The sequence below is a fragment of the Pempheris klunzingeri genome, chromosome 9 (genome assembly GCF_042242105.1).
Source record: "Pempheris klunzingeri isolate RE-2024b chromosome 9, fPemKlu1.hap1, whole genome shotgun sequence".
NCBI lineage: Eukaryota > Metazoa > Chordata > Actinopteri > Acropomatiformes > Pempheridae > Pempheris > Pempheris klunzingeri.
Genome location: NC_092020.1, coordinates 2,153,729 through 2,173,885, shown reverse-complemented (window position 1 = coordinate 2,173,885; position 20,157 = coordinate 2,153,729). Strand labels below are relative to the sequence as shown.

Sequence of the window (20,157 nt, the reverse complement as noted above, 5' to 3'; positions counted from 1 at the left end):
CCACACACATTTGATTAACCCAGGTTATCCAGTGTGAGGGCGCAGCATGGGAGCAATGTGCAACAATGCAAGTGCAGATGTATTCAATTTAATCTCACTTGCGAGACACATTTGTGTCTCTGCAGTGGCAGGCGATGGTAGCATGTTTGTGTGGGTGTTTTTAGATCATTTTGGTGGTTTTTAGCAGGGCTGTGCTCACCTGACATACTGCATTAAATTAAGGGGGTCCTGGCCTATATCTCCATGTGGAGAGCCACTGGGCTATTAATGAAGCTAATCATAAATCATTACTCACCCTGCTGCCCCTGACTCATGTTTTACTGCTATCTGTATTGTACAGACACATCACTGCTTTAAATGCAATCCTCTTCATTCCTGTCAAAAACCTTTCTATGTTCACTGCCTCCATAAATGTCTGTCCAGAATTAAATCACTTTATATTTGCTGGGAGTAGGCCATTTCATCTTTTTTGAGAGGGCCAAAAAGTCAAATATGGAGAAAAGGTTGCACTGTACACTTTGGTTCAATTCAGAACCAGTTTTTAATAGATCCTTGATCAGACATGAACCACATTAAATAAATGGGATTGCATCTTAACATGTGTGTCTCATGTCTGGGTAAAGCCTCACACACCACTTTTACACAAAAGTCTCGACAACAATCTTTCTAGGGAGTAGATTTCAGTAAGAACTGGATGCACTCATATAACGTTTTTTCAAGTTGTTGAGCATTTTTCTCTCATTTTTCTGTGGTTGCGTAGCATTTTGTAGCTTTCTGCTATATGTAGCATTTAGCGTCAGAGCAAAGTAGCATTAAATTATTCTCTGTTCCTCTGCAGTTTTTCATCCATTTGCCTGCTAGTGTCTCTCACACCTCTTTGCAAGTCGCTTGGCTCACTTAGAAACAATTCAGAAAATGTCTTGAGCAGCAGCAAATCTAGTGAAAACTCATCCCAATGGCAGAGCACACTCTGTCTTGTCTGCCATGTTGCAGTAAACAAACTCAGTCCTCCTACATATGACATGAGTATTACTGCTCCTGTCATACCTGAATGATGATGTTTTGTGAGAATTGAGTGAAATGTAAAGTAAAACATTTTCCAAATTCTCGTTATCAAATTCTACATAAAAATAATCAGAATTTCTGGGAGTAAATTGTCATGTCTTTCTTTTTGCTGTGAGCTCTTGAAAAGTCTCAAAAGCACATGCGATAAAGCTTAAACCAGGTCCAAAGCGTCATCAGGAGCAGACGAGTGCAGTCAGCCCAGACCTAACACTAAGCCCCCCCCAACGGGGTGAACAGTGTGCAATGCTGCCTTAACTACATAACATCATTTCTCTGTGTGGACCTCTGGGGTCAAAATCATTATGTATTCCTGAGCTACTGGTTCAGGTTTGCTTGAGGGAGTCCGAGAGCGCCGTAGCACGTTAGCAGGCAGTTACAGCTTGGCTGTAAATGATTCATATTGTACAGGCAGGCACGCTCATGCTAAAGCTGATTTTCAAGCAGCAGCTGAATGATGTCCTCTAACTCAAGGTCTGGGGTCCCTGAGCGGATATTATGCCTCAGGTTAGTCCTATTAATGAGGAAGAGGTGATTTTGCCCCTCACTGTAATGTTGTTCACATATGTTTCAGGAGACTTTTGATGAAATGTGGCATTGGAGGGCCATTAGTCCAGACATGCTCAAGCTGATGGTAATCTGCTCAGGGACAATCTTCGCTGGTACCATTCCCCAAGTGGGAATGTGTCAATCCACCAGCAGTTAGATGAGCATCTCTCATACTTTATACTCTTCTTTTTCGTCCCCCTCTTGGGACTCTTCTCTTATCTTCCTCTTTCTTTCCTTCTTTCCTTCTTCCTTTCTCATTTCCCTCCCTGAGCTTTACCTCAGTCAATCCCCAAGAAGATGAAGTGGCAGGATAATGGTCACGGCATCTGTAAAGGCTCTCATTGGGGCTTAATGAATACCATTAATTCAATCGAGGGACTTGTTTGGATGGCCATGGCCTTTGTCCAGTCATGATTAAGCGATGCTATCAGTTATCAATCGTAATGAGCTTTTGTGACCGTGGGAGACAGGCGCCGGCTGGTGAAATAATAACATCTTGGTCGGATGATAGCGGGTGAGGCCCGACACCTATCTCATTGTGCCCTAATGATATGATGGTAGTATGGGCATACAGTTATCATAACTCAGTACTGGTCAGATGGAAACATCAGTACGCAATGCGTTTTGCATTGAGATAGTGGTTATGATATTTCATTTGACAGTCTTCCTTGTGGAAATCATATTTGAGTTCATCTCTCAAAGCGGTGAGAATCAATATTTTTATATTAACAATGGATCAAATGACTATAAAAATGAAAAATGATAGCTTGTAATGACAAACCCACAGAGAATTATCACCCAGCTCTGCATTTCCCCTCAGCTCTCCTGAGGATTAGCATCTCTTAGCTTATTGTTTTCGTTTCACAACCACACAACAGCTCTTGTACACTTTGTCTCATCAGCATCCCTTTCATACGCAGCAGACAGCAGTTTTCAAAAGATCAGTAAAACCCACTGGAAGCTACCTGCCCAGCAATCAACTAACAAAATTAGCATTTATCTGGTTGCTAACTTTGTTGCTAACGGTGTGTGTGTGTGTGTGAACATAGTAGAGCACGTAACGGCTGAAGATCCCCATCCTTCAGGAGTTTAGTGAAACAGAGCCAAAAGGAGAGTAAGTATTGAACTTGCATTCATTAACTGGAGAGAAACACAACAGCAAATGACTGCTAATATTGCTCCATAACAGCTGGAAGAGGTTCAACACACATGTTCAGTGTTTGTTTTCTACTGGCTGCAAGTGGCCAAATGATCTCTTAATGCATTTGTTTCAACACCCCAGTGAGCGCTGATCTGATTATTTGGCTTTATGATCCATACAATATCTGATAACCTCTGTCCTCACACCCAAGAGATCTACATGTTTAGATCAAAACTGGGCTAATATTGGTGTGTGTGAGTGTTTCTTGATATTTCCAACAGCTGCAGGAATAGTTCACTATAGTACAGGAATTGTTTCCATGCTAAGCTAAGCTAACGGGCTGCTGGTGGAAGCTTCATATATAGGCTACCATACAGAAATTGTCATGTAAGCAGTGATGTTTGTCCCCACACGTACTCATTGAGAATGCAGCATCTGTATGGTCTTTGCCCTCCAGATTTAAATAATTCACACAAACCACAGTCTCCATTCAGTTTTTATGAGCCCCCAGTGGCAGTTCAAGGCAGTTTCAGCCTCTTTATATCGCAATCTCCCTTATGTGCCCTTATCCCAGCCTTTCTTAATTTTGCATTTGGTTGCAGCATGTGAAGCCTATAACGCCTGTGTTCCTTTCTGTTTTCTAATAACAAGCCTCACAACTATTATAAGGATTCTGCGGCCTTTACAAGGAACTACTGTCTTTGTAAACACTCAACACCACTATGATTCATGGCACAGGCTATATAAGTGCACACATGACTTTTAAGATAAACCCAAGGGCAAATTCCTTGATGGCTTAGAAGCCTACCAACAAACAAAAACAAACAACCCATCATGCAGAGACACCAGAGAAGAGCCTATTGTACAGGACGGCTGAGCAGAGCCGCAGCAGGCCTGGAGTGATGCACTATTCTCATCTCTCTCATAACGTTATTAAAAGTTTGAGCCTGGAGGCCATGAAGGTTTAGCAGAGGATTATTATTTCAAGCTCCCTGCAAAATAAATCAATCCTTTATCAAAGTCCGCAGTCCCCATGAACTGCGTAATCAAATTGAACAGTGTTCTAGGCTAGTATCCCGTTACTGTTCTATTAAATTGAGCTATTGCTGAGGGAGATGGCTCAAATATAGCCTTCCACATAAGACACGGGTGTTATGCGCAGACAATTGAAAAATCCCATACATTTGGCACTGTAAAACATTTTTCCTAAAGGGTTTTTTCTTTGAAGTTCTTTTCCCGCTCTTCATTACCTAGAGAGGGCAGAAAATGTTTTGTGTTAAAGAAAAAGAAAAAGATTGCAACTCTCCAGTCCACAGTATATAAAGTTAGCTGTGACTATGCGTTCTTAATATGCATTTTAACCTATGTACCAGCTAAATCTTCATTTCCTCAAAACTCTTTACACCCTCAACTTTGCATGAGGTAACCAAGAATGCCTCTCTGACATTTAGAGAGAATATATTGGCCAGACCCATTCCTATTATTATATCACATACTCCTGTAATGCAATTTCTGAACAAGAATATCTCTCCTGCTGCTCCGGCTCTCTCTCTGGTTGGTATGCCTGTCCGTGCCCTGTGATTGGACGAGGCCTTCTTGCCGTCTCGGCGCTTCTATTCAGCCGGTCCCTGTTGAATAGCGCCCGTCAAGCGGCAGAGCAGATGAAGTGTTTTTGCTGTTATGGTCAATGAAGGAAATGACAGTGAATTTGAAAATATGCTGATGACTCCACTTGAAACAGCAATTCCTCTGAATTTAGAAGAGGCAGTGTATCCATCACAGACACAGCAGACCCACCCACCCCCGACTCCTTCACAGGCTTCCCTGTGATGTTGGCAGAGATTTCACCTTGGAAATATTGTAAAATTATATTTCGCAAAGCAATGAATGCAATGTGAGTCTGACCCCACATGACTGCAGTGTTTTGTTTTGTTTCTTTTTTTTTTTTTACTATTAGATTTCAGTTTTTTGGTTTGTTCCAGTCAGTCCTCAGAGCAACATGGGAATACATAAACATCTGGATGTAAACATTTTATAGTGCATCATAATTCCTGTGTCAGCAACATGAGCTGTACAGGCTGAGACTAAACCTGGCAAACCCTGCTACCCTGACCTCATGCCTCTTTTAAAGGAGAGCGAAAAGCTTGGACTTTGGGTTAAGAGCCACTTAACACCTTTCACTTGCTAAAAATATGAGAATAAAACAGCCGCTCATTAATTTTCCATTCAAAACCAAAGGCATTTTAGCATTAAGCACCATCAATATTCATGCAGAGGCTAAAACATCTCATTAAAAAACCGCTGGCATCCTTGCAGTGCCAGTATATTTGTATGATGGTAGCAACGTAGACGTTTAAAACACATATATGTAGACTTTCCTGGTAATAGATCCTTTTCTCATGGATGAGCTTGCAATAAAATTCATTAGTGACTGCTTTGTATGCAAAACATGCAGCAGAGATGATATTTGCACTTTATATCTCATCCATTGTAACCTCATGTGAGTCATTAAAAGGGTGTAGAAATGCAATTTAAAGTGAAGCTTTGATTGAACTTTTGATGATTTCTCAAAGGTGTTTTGAGGTACATCCACACTACATAACTGGGTGACAAGAAAGAGCCGCTCTGCCTCTAAAGCTCTAATTAGGTTCTAGAGTAGCGACTGTGACAGGAACATCACTTCCTGTTCAAAGACACGGACTATGTCGCTCATCTACTGCACACGTGTTTTTTTCCCCTCCAACAGTAATGAGCTGGGCACATCCTTTCTGTTTGCCTCAAGCAGGTTTTGTTTTTTACATTTTCACCTTCACAGGGTAGTCCATCCTCTTTATTTGCTCAAAGTATTGTCAAATTTAAAAAGCACTGCTATTATCTTGTAACTGCTGTCAGTTATGAATAGAAACATCAAACAAACACACATATTCCCACATATTTTCTTTTACCTCTCACACTTGCACAGTCTTGTTTTCTCTTCTGATGCTTCGGTGAACGAATGAAATGACTCATCACAGTTGTACAAGTAATGTCTCGGCCTGCAGCTCGTTCGACTTTGTTGCAGGAGTTGTAGTGGAAGCTTGGTATTTAAAACAATGATGGGACTTCATGCGCCGTCAGATACTGACAGAGCCTTTCGGTTTTGATACACTGAGCTCCTAATGGCCTGGCACAACTCTAATATTGAGGAGAAGAGTCTACATTAACTAAGTCCAAGGGTGTAAAAATGTGCTTTGATTTCCTGTCATTTTAATGTTTATAGAGTTTTTGTTAACTGAAATACTACATCAATACTTTCTCCTCCAAAGAACCATATTGAAACATTTACAAAGGGCTCTTATGGTCTCTAGAAGTACACTGTAAATTACATAGATTATGTAAAGTGAAATAAATTGATTTATTAATGTAACAATTGACGATCATAAAGGATAACACATTTGCTTCATTGACAAGACTTCAGTGAGAACATTCAGATCACTCTGAAGTCTGTCAGCTAAATATGAAGCTGAAAGGCGTTAGGCAGGGTGAAAGACACGACCTCCTCTGTCCAAAGTTCAAATACTAGCCCTCAAACAAAAGATGAAACTGTAGAGACGGTGTTATGTCTCGTTATGAGTCTTTATGCTAGACTAGGCTAACCGTCACTTAGCTCCAGCACCATACATACCAAGTCACAAGTCACCAAAAACAAACAAAGGAAACAAAAAAATTGTCACATTTAAATGACTTATATTTAAACCAATGCTGATTTAAGGCAGGTCTGCCCATTATATTACATGAGCCACTGCACCAGAGAGACCACCAGCCTGCCTCCAGACAAAAGGCTCAATCTATCTGTGCTAAGATTCATTTAGTCATCAGTCATACTGTAAAATTGCTTTCTAGTTTTGTAGTTAACCTATATGTGTAGTACCTGAGTACCTTCATGAACATGTGAGCATCTATTTATAAGAAAATGTACTCCAACAATAAGGTTACGTGGTTGTTGTTGCAGTTGGCTGAACATGCCATATTGAAGTTTTTCTTTGCATGTGTGTTGCCACATTCAATGATGTGTTTTTAGATATTAATAATAATTCGCTCTACAAATCGTTCTCCATGTTAAAGGGCTTTTTAACTCTTGGCAAGAAGGAGAATCTTCCAAAATGTCAAACCATTCCCTCAAGACTAAGATCGTCTTAGTATGATTGTACGTCTATGTGCTACTGTTTAATCATCTAAACTTTGTTGGAATCATGGCTCAGATCAGTCTCGGATATCTGCACATGACTCACGGATGAATCGACAAATTATGTAGCGACCTTTCTATGGGCTGATCTGTTTATTTATGAAAATGTGTGAACGTTATATTCCCCACACTTTGGTAAAAATTCATTACAAAGTGCCCCCCTCCAGGATAAACAGTGTGATTTAGTAAATGCAGTTGAGCGACAACATAAATTTGAACTTTCATCAAAAGCCAATCAGCGGTTTCTAGAGGGACGGACCACAGCTGACTCGTATTCCCTTTTGTTATTGTGGGGAGCAATTACAGCATCATAGAAAACCTGTTATGATGTTTGGATTACGCATTAGACTGGAAAAGCCAAAGGACCAGTGACCAGCACAACCCAAACAAACAGCCACCAAAGCAATTTCCCTTTGTGAGAAATAAAACAACTTGCTGCATGGAGGCAGATGATGAGTGATGATCATTTCACTTCATAAATGTAGACTGAGCCGTGCAACATATTTGGGTCAACATGAATTCTGTTTCAAAGGGGCTATCTTTGCAGTCAGCTGTATGCCAAATCTATTACTGTAAAAAAGCTGCTCTAAGCTGTAATGAAGAAATGCAATGTCCAGATGTGAAGTCACACTGAGCTACTTGTCAGCTCTAATGGGGCGTATTAATGAAGCTCTGCAGGGCTTCAACCCCTGCTACTTTTTGTTCTCTTCTGTCTGATCCAACACTGCAAGTCCCCTCGGTGCCATCCGCTGTCCTCCACATGTTTAGTGAAAGTACAAAACCACATACATGAACACTCAGAGCTGCCATAAATCAGTTCATATGCCCAACAGCTCACTTCAATTCATCAAAAGCTTTGATTCAGCAAGACGCTAGAAATGCTCCACAGGGATGGTGGTCCGTGCTGACTTGCTGCTGTCATACAGGACAGATTTCGTATCAAAGCTGCTCTATTTGGTGAAAATCTGTGAACTACTGGAGTAGATCCACAGATAAAGATTTAAATATCCATCTTAAGTATGTTTCAAGTGTTGTAAATTAAAGGAATAGTTTCTGGAAGAGTGTTTGATGACAACATTGACACCCCTCTCATTTCTGTCCATTGAATATAAGGCTACTGTTGGCTAGTTTAGCATAGCACAAAGAAACAAATAAACAAGATATAACATGTATCTCTATAATTAACCAGCTTTAGAGGTGCTGGTAGGCAGATTTTGTTGCCTTTGGACAGAGGCAGGTTTGCGGTTTCCCCTTATTTCTGGTAACAATTTCATTGTCAACAAAATGTCAAACTATTCCTTTATTCTTCATTAGAACACCTACTGGCGACTTGATTTGCAACCCCAAGTCCATTGGTAACACTTATAGGGACATTTCATGCCCAATATGTCAAATCAGTGTTGACAGTAAATGTAGTGAACTGATCCATTAATACTTCAGTCTGCTATCTTGACCAAGAGTTCTCCTGCAGCCAAACCTGTCAATGCATCCATTAAAATATGAGTCAATTATTGTCGTGTTTATGTGTGTAACATAAACACGACAATAAGTGACTGTTACGCTGCGTTTATATTTAGCAATGGCTGTATTTTTCAGAGTTAGTTGTTGTTTTTCTGTCTGTTTACATGACATGATTCAGAGCCAATACAGTATTAGCTGGAAGATCATAGTGGTATGTGAGAGTTGTGTTACCACATCCTGCTAGCTACATTTTCTGTGCATTTCGTTTAATATTTCCTGTTGTTTATTATGGAAACCCATTTCCACCAATGCAAGAAAAAAAAGAGATTATATAAGTCGTTATAATGAGAAACTTTCTCGAAACAATCACTTAGTATCTGAAAATAATGACTTCTCTTTTCTATGTGAAAACAATGACTACTAAGTTATAATTTTGGTTAAGTTTCTCATTATTTTGAGATACCAAGTCATTATTTCAAGAAAATTACAGGATCTTTTTTTTTTTCATCACAATGTCAGAAATGGCTTCCATAGTTTATGCCTTTGAGCACCAAATGCTAGTTGAGTAATGAATGTTAAAGTGGCCGTCATTCCTATGTTAGCCAATTTGAATGCTCATTCTGTGTTTGCTAATTGTAATAGTACGTAAAAGTTTCTGTGAGTTATGGTCGCTGCTGTCTGTTGTTAAAATCCTTGTACGCTGAATGCTTGTTGAGTAGTGAGTGTTAGAATGACATTCAGATGTTGGGCAGTGTGAATGCGTTGTTCCACAGTAGGCTCTGCGGGGGCGGCTCCACGAGCAGGAGAACTCAGCTTTAAAACACACTGAGGTATTTATTGCTTCAGATGACTACATTTAACATTAACACTGATGATTGAACATCCACATAAACATAGTGAAATTTCCCTTTAACTTGAACCCACCATTAAGAATTTTGAAGCAGTTTTGCAGTAATAATAATCAAAATTATTAAACATGATTACACGTTATCATTCAATCATGAACTGTTTACACACCAAATACAGAGGCTTCTTAGAACTTTGTTAATAACACTAATGATAACATTAATAAACACTGTAAAACGTCATTCCATCCACTGAGAACTGCACAGAGAGTGTTAGCAGTGTTTTTATTTTTGAGGTTACAGATAAGTGGGTCCAGTGTAGGTAACCTCCCTGCAGAGCTACAGTGGTCTTTAACCAGACAGATGTTTGACCATCAGGTTTTAATTTTCTGTCCCCCAGAATTAAAGAGCCGAGGCGTCCCGCCTTCAGCATTTTGCATCAGTTCCACTACTGAGAAAAGTAATCGCTATAGAGGAAGAGATACCAATTTCTCCACAAAGCCTCAACAATCAATACAGCCGCAAGATATTTTTTGTGTTTTGAGCAAGAGGTTCAGCATCTTCAATGAACTCCCCGAGCACAACTTGTCCTTTTTTTAGATGGAAATGAGAGAAATCATGACCCGGGGTGTGACCGATGCAGGGAAAGTGAAAACACTGACAATACCTTATGGAGCTGGAGTCTCTGAAAGTGGACTTTTTCTTTAATCCACTGTTATATTCTTGAAATTGGAGAGACCACGTGCCTTTTGATGTGGGACCTTATAGATTGAAGGGTCCTTCTGGCAAAAACAGACTAAAGCCACCTGCATAACAACAGTGCTAGGCAATGTTCAAGTGTGCACACGTTTAAGTTTTAGTGTTTTATCAGCATTCAGCAGCAGAAAGCAGCATTTCTTGGGCACGGTGCCTTTTTATGTTTTCAGCTACAACTTGCATGCATGTGGTCTTCCAATCAGCCTGAGCAACCCTTGCCACTGTCATCTGACCTCTCTGTTTGAGGTGCTTTTGGTGTCAGGACTGGCTGTATTTTGTTTATAGCTGCATTCATTCTCTATGAACCCTGAACCTTGAATCTGTGGAGCACAAAACTCCCATGAGGACGTCTCTGCAGATGCTGGAACTGGCACGTCTATCGCCGGTGATCAGAAGCATGAGCCTTGCCCGTTCAGGTTTAGTCACAGTAACAAGATCTCCTCTTACTATCTGCATGGTTTCTGTGAGTCACAGAGAAACCAGGCAGCATTACTCACCGTCTGGAGAAGTGGGGTTTTGCATAAATGGGAGACGTGTCTACAAAGCATGGCAAATGTACATCTTTTTGTCAGAGTTAAAGAATGAGTTATGGGCCACAGTTCATGCCAATTGTCTTTTTCAGTGAAGAGCGCTAATAAGGATTCTGTGCTAATGTTTGTTTTCTGCATATCTCATTGTTTCAGTCAAGCCCTAAAGGCTTCACATATGAACCCCATGTGTCATCCCTCTACATCTCTGCAGTCATTAAAATGTACTTTAAAGAGCAGAATCAACAGCAAAACAGAATTTTGAATTGTTCTAAAAAGCAGATGAGGGAAGTATGGCAAACAGATTAAATAGCAATAAAAATGAAACACTGCTAATGTCAAAAGTTAATCAAAAGCATAAAATATTTATGACGATGAACTGTTTTTTTTTTTTTTTGTACGTAAAAGCGCACTATTGGAAGCTGATCAGTGTCAACTGAACTTGAATGTCAAGTGCAGGTCTCTTCAGGTGCATTTGAAGATAGCTGAAGAGCTAAAGTGGAGAAAAGAGGGAAATGGAGCGACCGAGTTTGGAATCTGATTTATTCATTCATGTCCTTGGAGAGAGAGAGAGAGAGAGAGAAAGAGAGAGAGAGAGAGAGAGATAGGGCGAAAGACTGCAGTAAGTGAGGGAGCCAGTGAATCAGAAAGCTTTTTTTTTTTTTTTCTTTTCGGTGGCTGTAATGAAAGTATCCTCCCAGTGACACGTCCTCCTTCTGCCATTTGAGTTTTCTCTCTTTCTTTCTCATGCACACACTCTGCTGTCTCTTCTCTCTCTCTCGCACGCGCGCATGGACATGGACACGCACACACACGCACACACACACACACACACACACAGAACCGTCATCCCCTTAGTGACAGAGCCCATGTTAGATCAGATTAACTTTCACAGCCACAGGCCTGAAGAGACGGCGAGCATGCCAGCCTATAGTTGCATAGTTCGACACATGCTAGAAGTGTGCAGCGACAGTGTGGCATGATTAGCTGTCCTCTGGTGTAAGGAGATGTGCTCTCCTGCTCTTGTCATTAGATTAACAGTTCCTTTTCTTGTGCAACTTTCTGAATGAAAGGCCTCACCCTAATTGCTTGTTGCCTCTTGTTTTTCTCCCCTTCCTGCAGGACAAGCCCTGCCACTGTGTCGCCCGCTTTGATAGGTGAGTAAACTAATTCCAAACAATAGCCTCATGAGCACTGTGCACTGCAGCGCAGTGCCATCCTCACGCACCAGTCCCCCACGTTGTCTTGTTCCTGGTTGAAAGCAGTCCAGGCATAACAAAGGGAAAAAAAAAACACAAAAGGCGAGGCAGTGAAGCAAAGGAAGAACAAAAAAGCAATATCCTTTCATGCTTTGTCAGAAATGGGTTGTTTGGATCGTACAGTAGCATTTTATACGGCCTGAGTCTGTTCCACAGGATTGGTGCAGTGAATAAATCCTGAATCATAGAGTCTGCATCCAAAAATGAAAAAAAAAAAGAAAACAACTGGTGTTTTGCCATGTTTGTTGGATTTGTTATTTGAGCGGTGGCAGGCTGTATCTCTGGAATAAGAAATTTATTTTTACCACACAATGCAGACCCAGAGACCAGTAAAATGACACAGACCGTCTGGGCAATCTATTGTGCTGATTTACTGTATATGTGAGACTTTGCACTATGGGAATAAGCAGGGTTTAAATGATTAACTGTCCCTTTGCTGTGTTTACTTACGTAAAGCCTGATGAAAATGTCCTCCCTGAAATCTAGTTTTAAAGCTTGTAAGTTGTGCTGGAATTGTAAGCGACACAGTGTCCGTGTGCAGTGTGTTTTGTAAGCAGTTGGTGGTTATAATAATACGTTATTGATTGTGTCACAAAGCATCTTATCAAGTGAGAGAGTGAAACATCACATGCCAGATGAAGCTGTCAATGGAGCCCTCAATCAGGGGATGCAAGGCAGGAGAGCGAGAGTGAGGCAGATGGTGCTTACTATTGATCCAAAGCATGCACACACACTTCCACTGACTAATGGCTCAATATTGGACCATTATAGGAAAAACTCCTCTCTTTGTGTATTTAACTGCATGGGGCCGCTCGGGCGGCTCACACCCCATCAGGACCAGCCTGGAGTTAAAGTTTGCAGGGTGTTGAACCTGAGCCACAAACGTGCTCCTGTAATCCCTACAGGCTTCAAAGTGTTTTATCCAGCATGCACAGGTTCAAGTAGCGATCTGAAATGACACGACCACAGACACACGAGTCTTTCTGTACATTTTATTTACAAAATGTATTAAAATTCTCTGTACAGCGCCTCACTAATGAGGTTCAGCAAATTATGCATGCATCTCTTGCTCTTTTGTACCCACTACTACGCCTGGCAAGTTTTGTTTCTGCAGAAGGTGAGGCGTACAAAAAAGAAAAAGGTGAAACTGATTTACAAAAGAATAACCAGGGCTGGATTTCTAACGTTAACCTAAGGTCGGTGTGTGAGTAGCAGAGCTCATCAAGCATCACTGATTTCACATGCAATTTCTTCAAAATAACCAAAAAGGGGAAAAAAAGGCAAACCAATATTTCATCGTGTAATATAAATAGTTCTCATTTATCTAAATGTACACATCTTTCTCAATTCGTTCTTTATTTTTCTTCACATTATCTGTTTCTTTTTTTTTTTTTTTATATATAAAACTATCTGCCCATAGTTTCAGGTGATTAGATAATTATCTTCCTAAATCCTATGGAATCACAGTCTTTTTGAAAGAAAAAAAAAATTATTACAGCAATATGGAAATGTGCTAAGCATCAGGACTCGCCCTGGTATAACCTTTTATAAATCTATTTTCCGTTGTATTCATATATTTTTCATTTTAATTTACTAAGTGAAGTCACCAAACACTGTAATGCTCATTAAAGGAAATCAAATTAAAAGCAAACCACAGCTCATTGTAAAATGTGCAATTGTTAAAAGAATATGGTAAGGTAATTCAAAATACTACGTTTTAAAAGCCATTACTGTTATCCTTTAATTGGACTGCAGTTAATCTACAATTGAATTACCCTTTTTGTTTGGTTTTACTTTCATGTACAGAAGACTTGAATGACTCTCGGCTTCAGGGAAAGACTGTTTGGAGCGACTGGCCTTAGCGAGCCAGTGCTCCTTTGATATTTTACAAACTGTAAATCACAAAGATTTTTTTTTCACTCAAGCATTAATACGTTGCTTTACACACACTTTGTCATACAAAACACACTCTTGGCAGTATTGGAAGTGCGAATTATGACCTGGTTCTGTGGTGCGTAAAAGCCAAACCAGGTCATCTTCTCATCTTCATGAATCCCATCAAACGTTCAGAAGACAGTGGCAGCAGCACCAGAGTTTGGAGTACAAACAACACACTCATAATTGTTTTGGGCTAAATGGCATTTTGCTCCAATAAGATCAATCTGTCTTTTAAAACAGGTACAAGGTCACTATCAGTGACTTACAGCAGTATAAAAGCTATTGTCTAATAACCAGTGTCTTACAGTGCACTGAATAGATCTAATAAAATTATTTGAACACATATAACCAGTGAAAATCTGGCAGCAGAAGGATGAAGAGTAATCTGATCATATTGATTACAAGAAACCAATTTGACACTTGTCATATAAGATTCGTCCTCTTTCTGGCACTTCAAAATGTGCTTAGGGTTGCAAATGATGGCTTTAGTTCTCTCATTCATAGTAATGTGTCAAATATATATATATATATATGTATATATATATATATATATATTTATCAATCACTGCACCATTCTTCTGTTTTGTATGAGTTTCAAGCAAAAAGCAATATCATTGTGAATGAGTTGCATTGATTGGACTCAGAGTTCCATAAGGCACTGTGAGGAGGGAACCACATTGGCTCTTCCCATGACCAGTCCAGTCGTGTCATCATTGCAGATTATCGTGCCGTATCCGCCCGGGAGGATTTGGCTTGGAGCTCCATCCCCGTGATCCTGTCCTTTCATAGATGTTTAGTCACAGTTGTAAGGGACAATGGAAATGTTTCCTAAACCTGTGTCAACATACAGAACAGAAGCAAACACGGGAAGAGTTGAGGTTCACACGACTTTCAGGAAAAACGTACATATGCATGTCATGTTGGGTAAAAATATGAGAAAAACTTGCGTTAGTTTTCATAAACAAAAATATTTGTCACTAAATAAGCAACAGCTGAATATAAAGTTCAGATATTTCATCTTTATTCAAAGTGGCTCCCACCACTTGGACGAGTGAGAGCAGCACAAACACAAATACAGAAATCTGTCGTAAATAATCAACACTTCTTTTTAATTTGACAGAAAATACTGTAGTGAGTTCATGGTGGATTTCATCGCTGACAGTAAGAAAGTGATTGAGAAAATATGTTTTCAGGGCCTTTAATTTATGTTGCTCTGTTGTACAGCTGTCCTTCTGTAAACAGATATTTCACAAGTTGACTTTAACGAGACGCAGCAGAACACACATGCAGTCAATCCAATCAAATACAAAACTAACAATCTATTTAGCAGTGTACTTATCAAGGCATTCTGCCCTTTGTGTAGTTTGAGATATTTTGTGAATTCCTTCCTGCAGTAGTATTAAGGGTACGAAGGCTTTCAGTGGAGCTGTATGTATCAAAGTGTGCTCTGTTTAAGAGAAAGAGGTTTTCAGAGCCGCACTAATCAATATTGTTTATATTAACAATGGGTTAAATGACTACACGTAATGTGAGAGGGGTCACTCATATTGACGAAGCCACAGACAATTATCACCCATCTTGTCAGTTCCCCTCAGCTCTATGGAGCATTTTAGCGTCTTTTAGCTCATTGTTTTGGTTTTCTATCTCTTTACGTTTTACAGAGTGAATATTGGATTCGTTCACCAAAGTAGTACTAAAACTGCCCCTTGTCTGCTGTAAGTATAAATAGACGACTGTTTGTTGCCATAATGACCTTATAAAGTCATAGTATGTAAATGTTATGTTTTTCCCTTCAGCACTGTTGCATCCAGAAATATCTGTTTCCATTAGAGGTAAAGTGATGAAATCTGTTATTTCTTTGTAACTTTGTAATTAACATCATCATCAAAACACGTTTTAATTTCTTACACTGTAAAATAGACAGACAGACAGACAGACAGACAGACAGACAGACAGACAGACAGACAGACACTGGGAAATTGTAAAAGAAGAACTGTACACAGCAGCTCTATGATGCGGCACAAAGAGAAAGGCTGTGTGTCTGGTAACTTGCTAAGATCATGCACTGTAGCCTGAGGCTCTATCCATGCAGCTATACGTTACAGGCATAAACAATATCTCAGAGGTTTGTATTTGAGTTAGCATATGTGTTCTGTTGTGCCCAACATGACAAGCACAAACAATTTCACAAGCAGCAGCTACACGGCAACACATACAACTAAATAATTTACTCGAACTGATATGACAGCAAGCGAAATGATTCATCTCCCGCAGTGCTCGGGGACTGTGTGGATGGTAAGGAGAGGTGACGTACCTCTAGATCTTAACGCTCTCGGTTCCGTATACGTTGTAGCCTTCTCTGTATGTGGCAAAGTTCTGGGTGTTTGTTGGGGGAGCCGGCTTAAAATTCTGGGCATTCTTGGCCAATTTCAGCCGTTTGGTTTCTTGTCGTGATTTATAACAGAACTCTATCAGAGCCACCATCATGGCCAGCCCCAGCCCTCCAACCAGAATATAGAAGACACCAGCCACATTGCTTAGGCTGAGAGCACTTGTCTTGTCCTGGGGGAAAGTGAATAACATAGTTAAGAGTTTTGCAGTGGAGCAAGGACAGCAGAACAAAATGCAGCCTGCATCCTTCAAACTAAGCCTCACATTGCCTTGACTTAAAACTGCTTCAGTAAGTCATCATATCCTATCTCACTGGTGCTACATATGGCAGATTATGGATACTAACAGCTACAAGCAACCAAAAATTGAAAATGTAATGAGGTGCTACGGCTAGACTTTCATACTGAACTGATTTTCCTATGGTTGTCACAAAGTTGTGAGGAACTTCAGACTGCCATAGTCAAACCAAACTCCACTAAGGGGAGAGAAGCCAACTGTTACTGGCCTATCTGCTGGTGAATGTAGACCTTTCCCTTCCCTGCACTACAATGGCTTCTGCTGTTGACCATGTTAGGAAGCTGGTCAGTATCGCATAGGTCGATAGCTCTGAAAATCCCTATCTTTTTTTAATCCTCTTAGCGACATGTACGTATAACTCTCATGGCAACATTGTCATACAGTACAGTCAAATTCATAATAGATGAATGATAGCTCAATTAAAGTTAAAAAAAACACTAAAGATCAAACCATTTTGCTGCTGCTTACCTACCAAACATATTCATTAAAAATTTGTTCATTAGAGTTTTACTATTTGCAGTTTAACCCTATGAGCATAGAGATATCATGAAGCTATCTAGCGGCCCTAACCTGTAATCTGAGGCTTTGACTGTGTCTCAGAGGGTTAAATAGTGGGTTTATTACATTCCTCAACTTCTTGTAATGTGCAAACAGAGCCTCCAACCTCAACTCCGAGCAGCCGCAAGATTTAGAGGACGCCCTACGGCGCTCTCGCCGCTTAGAGAAGTTGAATTTGAGTAACTCATCACAATAAGAGGCTTTGCTTGTTCGTCACACCACAGGAGGCCAAAGAATCTAATAGACACATCTCGGTGCAAACTAGTAACAACACAAATAAATCAAATTTTCATTAACAGTTTGGTAAATAGAAACAGCAGCATAATGGTCAAAGTATCATGAATGTCAAGAGTGAAAATGAGCAAAAATAGCATTTATAAACAACTGTTAACTGCTGTGATTCAATTGAAATAGTGTATCTGAAAGGCACTTTAGCAATTTCCCCGCAGTGTTATCATTACAGCTTTCACAAAAAAAGGAGAGTCTCTACATTTTAAATTGCATCAAAAAGTGTCTCATTTTCATGGCATAAAAGAAAAAAATGAACTTGGGGAAGCAGCGCCTGGTGTTAAAGCCACAGGTTAACTGTGTTGCAGTTCGTGGCAGAAAAACTGAAATACTAAAAAAAGAAAAATTATGTGTAGCAAATGAACAAAATGTACACTATAGATGTTAGAGAAGTCTTGTCTTGCATATGAACAGTACGTCAAAATGCAATTTGGAATCAGTACAAAAGACCTGCAGCGACTGACCTTACTTCCAGAGTCCTTGGTTCCACATTCACCCTTATCGTACCACCATTTGTTTTTCAGCTTGTCTAAGATGCCTTGTTCACTGAGTTTCAATACTGCAAGGTTTACAGGAGTTCTTCACGTGGGAAATAACATAAATAACATTATATTATGTTATTTTATGTTATTCAACTTTTAAACTACTACATACTTTACAAAGCGATAAAGCAGGGCTCCTGGCAATGTCAACATCACAGAGAGCAGGCATTCTACCTATTACCTTATAACCCCTAGTCTAAAGCCAGGACCTACCCATATCGCTTTGAGTAATCGGCAGACGCTGTTACAGGCCGACGAGCAGGTACTGAAAGTACAATCTGCAAGTCTATGAGTATTAACAAGCATCGGGTTACATTGGTTTTGGGGGGCAGGTACGGGATCACAGGGGCTTTCTGACCAGCAATTAACAAATTCAGTCCAACAGGAGCTTTTTCTTAACAAACAGAAAAACCTAAGTGGCAGACACTACCTTCCCGTTTCCACAATATCAGTGTAATCTTGCGATAGCTAATGCTACTGTCGCCAGCATGCCAACAATCAATTCTGGAGGTATTACAACCAATTTCATATCCAAGCAACTATGCCCAAAAGTGAAGGCTTAATTCATTCTTGCGTGTTCTGTCCTGACGTATCGCTAAGAAAACCTTATCTCCCAATTACACCAGATTAGTGTCAGATGAAGTGTGTCCCAACCAAACTGCATGGAGCTACAAGACTAAGCTCAAAAGTATCAGTGGAATAATTCCTCTCATATTTGCCTGTAGCTGCATAATCTAGTGTCTGACACAGCTGTTTCTTTCCATTTGATGTCTCTAGGAGTTATATCATGATGTCAAAACACTGTACGTACATAGTAATGATCATGATATTCTATTGCACTAAATTACTTCAGGAAAGAAAACGTCTGTGAAGCTGGATAAAGATCAAATTTTGTAGTCATAATACAACAGAGGGTCATTTGTGGTTCAGTTCTGTGTAAAATAGAAAAGCAAATGGAAACAAAGAAATATAGTGCATCGATAAATGAGCGGCCTAACTACTCCTTGGGAACAATGTCCCCATAGGGGATCCATGCAATGCATAATGCACTGAGAGAAGATTACTCCACTGTATATCCCTCATAGCCAATCTAGAGAAACGGACTGTGAAGACCAGACCATTGTCTTGGCTCAGAGAGACATTGATTAACAATACAATTACCCTGTAACATGCTCTGTGTCTGAAACTCAATCAAGGCTGCACTGTGTTGTGCCTGAGGGCAGAAAAGAGCTGTGTAAACTGTGTGTGTGAGTGTGTGGGGGGGCGTGCATGCAGCTGTGTGCATGAATATGTGCATCTCCTGATGTCTGTTGGAGCATGGAGCTGTGAGCGGGACAGGGCCAAGTGATGGGCTGTTTGGAACAGAGCGCTCCAGGCCGTTTTATTCCACCTCATCGGGCCTTTCCACTGAGTCCTGGGCAGCCAAAACAAGCCAGGAAACAGACAGACAGTACATACCTGTGCATGACGACAGCACAAGAGACAGGTGCTTTCAAATGGCTCCTGAGCATGAGGCCTCAGTAGCACAGGCAGGCCTCCTGAGCTCAGTGGCTACAGAACATAGCAATGTTAGCAATGCAAACACTTTACAGAAACATCCTTCTCAGAAATGAGCCACAGGCATTTACTATGAGACTATTTGATCTATGCCTCGTGCAGCCTTTTGTGGTCTTGGCCAATCCATGACAAATGACATTAAGAGCTTAATGACACAATCTGCAGTCCATGGGACCTTGCAGCTTGTCTGTAATCTAGACCCACACCAGACCGATATCGCCACGTGCGCTGACAGCGTCATTTGTCATTAAACTGACCTGCATTGTAAAGAATATAATGCAGCACAATGATAGCACAATGCTTCATGGCACATAATCTAAGTAACATTACACTAAATTGCCATGGTTGACTGGGGTTTCACACTTTGCACCATTAGCTTCCATAATGGAAAAATCATTCATCATTTTAACCACAGAAGAAGAGGGAGAGATCTGATGGTCAAAGGGGTCACAGCTGGGTTAATAATGAGTTGGGGTAGGAGCTGCATGTAGCGGAAACAAATCGCAGCTGGTTTATCAGATGACTCATTAAAAAGAAAATCATTAGTCTTTTGTTTAATTAGAATTCTCACGTTTGCCTGCAATGCTTAGTCCCCTCAAGACGCCGCTGTTCCCCTTGCTTTCCTGTCGGCCTCAGTTGAGCGCCCATTTTGAGGTTTCTGCCGTTAAGCAGAATTCATCATGCTGGCTTTAAAGCTCATGGGTTCTGGGCCACTGTCGTGGATGTGAAGCAGCTGTGCGGTGAAGTACTGCAAAGCCATG

At 40.4% G+C, this 20,157-nt stretch overlaps 1 protein-coding gene across 1 annotated transcript in view; it reads right to left on the bottom strand.

Moving 5' to 3' along the window:
- Nucleotides 1–14,459: 14,459 nt before the first annotated feature.
- LOC139207718 (glutamate receptor 3) overlaps nt 14,460–20,157 on the bottom strand; it is a 73,414-nt gene continuing 67,716 nt past the window's right edge. The window contains exons 15-16 of the mRNA XM_070837466.1: nt 16,078–16,325; nt 14,460–14,597 (exon numbers count right to left, since the gene is read on the bottom strand). Coding sequence (XP_070693567.1) covers nt 16,080–16,325 — 246 coding nt within the window. The 3' untranslated portion in view covers nt 14,460–14,597; nt 16,078–16,079. The remainder of the gene's footprint in view (nt 14,598–16,077; nt 16,326–20,157) is intronic.